The sequence below is a fragment of the Monopterus albus genome, unplaced genomic scaffold, assembly GCF_001952655.1.
Source record: "Monopterus albus unplaced genomic scaffold, M_albus_1.0 scaffold175.1, whole genome shotgun sequence".
Classification (NCBI taxonomy): Eukaryota; Metazoa; Chordata; class Actinopteri; order Synbranchiformes; family Synbranchidae; genus Monopterus; species Monopterus albus.
The window spans coordinates 248,912-255,491 of NW_018128055.1; the positions used below are offsets into that span (position 1 = coordinate 248,912).

Sequence of the window (6,580 nt, forward strand, 5' to 3'; positions counted from 1 at the left end):
TCCCTACACTTCAGTGGATTAGAGGGGCTGTAGAAAAACCAAACCAAAACTAAGAATATATGACAAAAATTATGACTTTTCAAAAGTAAAATATTATTTTTAATATTATTGTACTATATTGTCACATGTTAAAATGTGATACTATTACTTTGTCCATATCAGCCAGTCCTTCCTCTAATCTATTGTCTGTGTCTTCTCACTTTTCCCTCTACTAGCAGTCATTGCCCATCCAATGTGATCAGTGCCTTACCTGGATAAGGTTCATTGACACAAACCACATGAAGTTCTTGTGTTTGGAGAGCTGCTTCAGGTACTGTCGAATAGTGACAGGCTTTTCTGGGTGGGTAAGTGGAGCATGGCCGACACTCAGCCTGGAACAGAAGCAAAGAAATCAAGAGAGGCCGAGAGGAAAAACAGAAACCTAATATAAAAACAACGTAAACAAAGTTATTCAGGATTTCCAAGTCTTTTAAAATCCTTACTCTTTGAGTGTCAGTGCCTCATCCTGTCTTGGATGAACTTCCTTTTGAAAACGGCGCTGTAGCAACCTGGACACCAAGAAGAAGCCCAAGCTGGAAATAGCTGCCATAGTCACGCAGAAGAGACGGAAGGAGTAGAAATCCTCTTTATCCCAGAAACAGTAGGACAGAAAAACCGATAATGAGCCCAAGGCGCTGAACACCGAGCAGTGAAAGTTGAGACGTGTGCGATCGGCGGCCGACACAGCGAGGTCTGCCAGCAGGGCGCTGTGGTGGAGGTCCACCATAGTCAGGAAGCCATCATACAGACACAGGCATAGCAGGAACTGCAGGCCTGGTCTGGCCCATGCCACCCAGAAGGCGAGGAATGACAGAGCAAAGAGAGGGCCACTTGTGGAGAGGGCCTTCAGGCGCTTCAGCACCACCTCTGGAGATGTTATCTGAGAGCCTGGCCTGGGTGGACAGACAAAACAAAATCAAACACATCTGCAGTATTTAAATAAAGATACAGGTTTTGAGATAATTAAGTAACTTCTCTGGTGCAATGACAGTGACGTTTCATACAGACAAGGCCGACAGGCCTGTCTAATAAGATCAAGCTATTTGAATATGTTTTGTTGCTGAAGATATATTAGGGGGTCATTTTAGAATGATTAGTGTTATAAAGCCACCTATGTAAACACATAATCACAATAAAATGTAATTAAACCATTAAAACACATGACAAAAGTAAAGAGGACATAGCGCACATCCCTGCAGAACAACAGAGACACACCTTATGACAATACAGAGCCGCACTTTGCTTAATCATGAAATGCAAACATAGGTGGCAGCCTTATGTTTGACAGTGCTCCCTCTGATGACGTGTTCACCTGGCCTCATGAGCATTAAAATGAGTTTATCTGAGAACATTTGCATGTGCATGGGTGGATAAATATCTTCAAGTCAGAAAAGCTGGGGGAATCTATGCAGGAACCAGTGATAGAAATCTGCAGGTTGACTGGAAATGTCCTGGCTACAGCTAGAAATGTTTTTTCCAACTACTGTTTTTATCTAAAAGAAAGAGGAAGGAGGTACTTACTGAGAAGAGCTGAGGAAGGAGTGGTCACTCAGCCAACCAAAGAGAGGGTCATTCAGGCTGTTCCATATAAGAAACACTGTCTGTGAAGTAACAGAGAAGGCAGACAAGAAGACAGTAATGCTGTATAACTTATTGGAGGGTCATTGAATACCTTTATTTTAAGGATAACAATAGATGACAGGAGATGAGGGGAAAGCAACTGAGTAAAACTGTACTCGCAAATGAGTGCTACATTTCAACTGCCATTCATATTTTAGATCACGTTTAACTGACAGAGTTATAGTCCCTGTTCTTTTCCTCACTCACTTCTCCCACCCAGAAGGAGATTTTGTCAATCTTGTAGATGGACACAAACGTCTCCACATAGTACAGCAGGAACACATTGTGGAGGATGGAGGTAAACAGGGCCAAAGAGCCATAGAGCACTGCAGTAGAGAAAATGCGTTGCCAGCAGGACCAGGCACTCCTGCCCATGCTTCTCTCTCAATCTCTGCTCAGTCTTCTCCCTGTGCCCAGCTGCAATCATCTCCCGGCCTGGCCAACCCAGGGTCACCACCTCATCATAGCCTGCAAGAACAGAGCAAGAGGATAAATTTAAGTTACTTTCAATTTGGTAGATAATGGAATATGTATTGTTTCATTGTGAAACACAAAACACAAGCTGGATATGTGAATATGTGACAGATGTTTTTAAGTTACTGAAAGTTACAGCCACATCCAACCAAGAGTATCTCAAAATAATAGTAACATTCTGGCCACTGTGTCGCCACAGAATCTGAGCAGACCAAAGCTGTTTTCATAGCAACGACAGAGTTAGTAGTCAATAGGGTGAACCACTGTTCCTTTCTCCCCTGGCCAACGCCCAGCTGTGGTGTGTGTTTGAGTAAAACTCTAATTTGCCCAGGCACTTTTATGACCACTCCACTTCACTGTGCCCATAAAAAGCTTCTCCTTTTCACAGTGAAACAACAGGAAGGACAGTTTCACAGTTACCTTTTCAGGCTAAGCATTCTGAAGATATTTTGAATATGCTACATTATATAAGACTCAACAGAAGTTATACCTATTATAAATTCTAAAAACCCGACATCAGATTTTTTTAAAGCCTAAAAACCCTGACATGAAAGGCAGACAATGTCGCCTCCATGTCACATCAGCTTGTGAATTACTGTTCTGTCACACCAACTGAGGACACAAAGTCTGCCACAGTAAACACAAATCCTGCATCAGTCTTGTTTCACTTCTCTCTTCCACAGCTTGATGTGTATTCTAGCATGCAGCACTCCTGGGAGAAGAACTCACTTAAAAACACTAACAGGTCCCTTACTTCACACCTGACTGCCACAAGTTCTTCTTACTTCACACCTGACTGCCACAAGTTCAGACTTGCCCTGATCTATAAACATCATGTCACATCTTCATCTGGGGAAAAACGATGTAATAGCTCACAATAACAGCGACTCAAAGGCAATGGGAAACGTTCCATTAGCATCAACCGCAGCTGCTAAACCACAGTTTCACATCAAGTGCCTCAACAAGATAGCAAACAACCTCCATGGAGTGTAGCAAACAGCTCTGATCCCATCAGATCGAAGCAGTGAAGCGGGATAACTCCCAGCTGGCTGCACCATATCACATCTCTATCTAAAAGAGATGTGGCCTAGTTGGTAGCAGGCAGCAGAGCAGGACAACATCTACAAATATCCCATTCATGCCCCTTTGGCCACAGAACATTCAGAGCTGCTGCCACCTGAGCAGAGGTTTCTTGGCACGGACACAGTGATGTACCTGTTGTGTTCACTCTGACAGCCAAAAGAGAAGGGGACTGAGCCGGTGACACCTGATCTCAAGACAGATTAACGCAGCTGTATAAACATGACAACAGATGGTATCCAGTTGTGACCCTTACATTTATGACATGCTAGATACATTTAGATTGTAAAATGGAGGCTGTAATCAGAACTAGGGTAACTAATGTCTTCTGAACTAAACAAGTACATTACACATTAACTTTCACACAACCAGCTGGCAGGGTTTAAATCGCCCAGGTTAACAGCGTCCTGCTAACAAGCTTGTATAGCAATGTGACATAAAACCAAGCACAAGAAGGCTACACATATTCAACAAGACGTGTCTAAAGCTGTTGGATAATACAGCAGGGGAACGAACATATTACTTCTTGAAAAAGGAGACATCAACAACAAACGTTACCACTAAGTTAGCTAATTCACAATAGCTACGTTAACAGTTGGCTAAAGTGTGACTAAAGTGGCTCGTGTTAATCCGGTAAAACTAACATCCCACATGCTGGATAGTCAGCTGTGTCTGTGCACGACAGCTGACAAAATCAACATTAGTATTTGGTGAATATTTATTCCTGAGTCGCGGGAGGTAGTTAGCTAACTAGTGCCGCTAGTGGTTAGCACTAGCACCCTAACTAGCCCTCTGGTTAATAGTAACGTCAACAGGCTGCCTATCTGGAGATAAACTTACAACTAGCTTCAAGTACGTTTATAACAGAGCAAATAAATGTTACGAACCGACAGAAGAGCCTTAACCAGACCGGATGAATGGTGTTCAGCTCAGAAGAAGCTAATTTGCTGTCTGTTCAGCAGCGGACGTGTCAGAATCACTAGCAGGCGACTGCGGAGGCAGAGACACCACGTCATGACAACTTACAGCCGGTTACTCACATCCGTGAGCACCGTAGTGTGTTTATCCAGTAGTGTACACGAAGAAACTAGGATTACAGCGCCACCCAGCGCCAATGTTGGCCACAAGTACTTTATCACAACCGGAAATATGCCTTTAATTTGTAGATTTCTATTTCTTCTCCAGCAGGGGTCAGTGACGGATCACACGAGTCGTCACATCACAAAGCTTATAGAGGGAAGCAACAAGAAACAGTAGGCTAAATATTTCACAATACTCATAATAGAAACATTCCCAACAAGCCTCGTTTCAGTTTTATTTCTATAATGACTTCATTTCTGTACTCAACATTAAAATATCACGAGGATATTAATATAAAAAAGCACAGTTTTAAGTCTCATTAAAATTAAATTTCTGTTTCAAGAGTGTCATAGTCAAGCTAGGCAACAATATCGGTGAGTTACAGGCATTAAAACACACATGTATAGTTTACCAGAATGTTTTTAATTTGTAATATTATTTTCAAATAATAGGAATAAAACGTGGAAAGAACTGTATCTTTACCAATTAAAACAATGAAAAACATAGGCTAGGCACTTAAACCACACTATACGGTCACATGCTAGTGTGTGTGTGTGTGTGGGGGGGGGGGGGGGGGGTGTTTGGTTGTGTGTGAGCACTGGGGAACTGCAGCTGCAGCAGCAGAGCAGATCGCTGTTGTGCAGCGGACAGGACGACTCCTAGGATTTTTATGGACTCCGGGGAAGAAGCAGGTGAGTAGCCCCTCGCAGCTTTTACGTTTTCTATTGTACCACTGATTTATTTCTCTGCACTTTTCCTACGCACACATTCTCTTAACATGTATGTGCACATACTGAGGTGAAGGTGGCAAATCAGTGCGGTGCACTTTTTCTGCTCGATGCTGCAGTCCAGGTCGGACAGGTGCAAATGGGTGGGTGTTTGCACGGTCTCTTTACAGCCGGTGTTCTAGCCTGTTCATGCTTAAAGCCTTATTAACTAAAGTTAAGTGTAGTGTGATCTTTGTTAGAGGAGGTATCACGATATTACTACAGCCATGAAGCCACTTGTTCTTCCGAGTTTGAACAGAAATAAATCATATAGGCCCTTATATTTGTTGTTAAGCTTTTTTTTAAGCTGCGTTCCTGTCTTAATTTGGAAATATTGGAGTAAATGTTAGTATGGTGACACAAAGTAGACTGAGAAGACAGAGGTCATCAAACTTGGCTATAAACACTTAGATTTGGTAATAGGTCCACGCTCTTTATTGGACATAAATGAGAACTGTAACTCTGGTCTGAAATGGGTTCATAAAATAAACTATACAACACCTTCTAATAAGTCAGTCTACTGGTTTAAAAGCTGTTATTGTGGCTTTATAGATCAATTATAAGCCAGTAATTACTTTTGGGTTGCCAGGTTTGGAAACATCTCTCTGGCAGTTGGGCAGTGGTGGAAGAAATAGAAGAATATATACCACAATATGAAAATACTCCATTAGAAGTATGACTCCTGAATTCATAAACCTCATTGTTAGAATGGTCTTATTGTAAAAAAAAAAAAAGTGATAGTACCTGAGCAAATATGTACAATGGACCCTATCTGAATGCTATGTTCTTATACAGTAAACAGTACATTATATTATTGGATTAATGGCATTGATGCATTAGTGTTTTAGTGTCAGTCATATACTTTCAGGTTGTTTCATTTATTATTTATATCATACAAAGTTTTGTAAATTTGTCACATATTCTATGTGTAGAAACAAAATATGCTGAAGTTATAAAGTACTTTATTTCATCTGAAATATTGGAGTAGAAGTGTAAAGTGCTATAAAATGGAAGTACTCAAGTGAACTGTGCTTTAAAACTACTGCTAAATACTTTAAGACTCTACTTTTAAATACAGTTTAAGTACTACCATCATCACTGTTGTGACATTAATCAAGTAAACTTATTAATACATTTGTCAATAAAGAGTTTCTTGGTTTCTTAAGAGGCGGAGTCACCTGTAACTGCTGTATAAAGAGTAATAAATAATTAATAAGCAGTTGTTAGTGATTAATCAAATTGTAACAGCTGTAAATGTTAAGTTGTTCATAAATAAATTTTGGTCCAGGTGCCCTGCAGCCCCTTTTTCAAAAGGTCAGAGGTCAAACAGTGCACCGGATAGGTCTTCATGATTAATTAAAAAGCTGCTTAAAAATAAACCATCACAACCTGGCAACCCAATACAAAGCACTGGTCAACAAAAAGCCAGACATCACGCATAATAAACCCTTTTAAATGGTGTCTTAGAGAGTACAGGTACAGTACAAATAACTGAAGAAGTCATGCCCCCCCCCCCCCCC

General features: G+C 41.1%; 2 protein-coding genes across 2 annotated transcripts in view; one reads left to right on the forward strand and one right to left on the reverse strand.

The window, feature by feature from the left end:
• Positions 1-4,321, reverse strand: part of mfsd13a (major facilitator superfamily domain containing 13A) — an 8,472-nt gene extending 4,151 nt beyond the window's left edge. The window contains exons 1-5 of the mRNA XM_020616585.1: positions 4,101-4,321; positions 1,867-2,127; positions 1,561-1,640; positions 483-932; positions 251-371 (exon numbers count right to left, since the gene is read on the reverse strand). Coding sequence (XP_020472241.1) covers positions 251-371; positions 483-932; positions 1,561-1,640; positions 1,867-2,034 — 819 coding nt within the window. The 5' untranslated portion in view covers positions 2,035-2,127; positions 4,101-4,321. The remainder of the gene's footprint in view (positions 1-250; positions 372-482; positions 933-1,560; positions 1,641-1,866; positions 2,128-4,100) is intronic.
• Positions 4,322-4,881: 560 nt separating this feature from the next.
• The window catches only part of sema4gb (sema domain, immunoglobulin domain (Ig), transmembrane domain (TM) and short cytoplasmic domain, (semaphorin) 4Gb), a 28,977-nt gene continuing 27,278 nt past the window's right edge, over positions 4,882-6,580 (forward strand). Inside the window, exon 1 of the mRNA XM_020616495.1 lies at positions 4,882-4,985. The gene's annotated coding sequence lies outside the window, so the exon portion shown is untranslated. The remainder of the gene's footprint in view (positions 4,986-6,580) is intronic.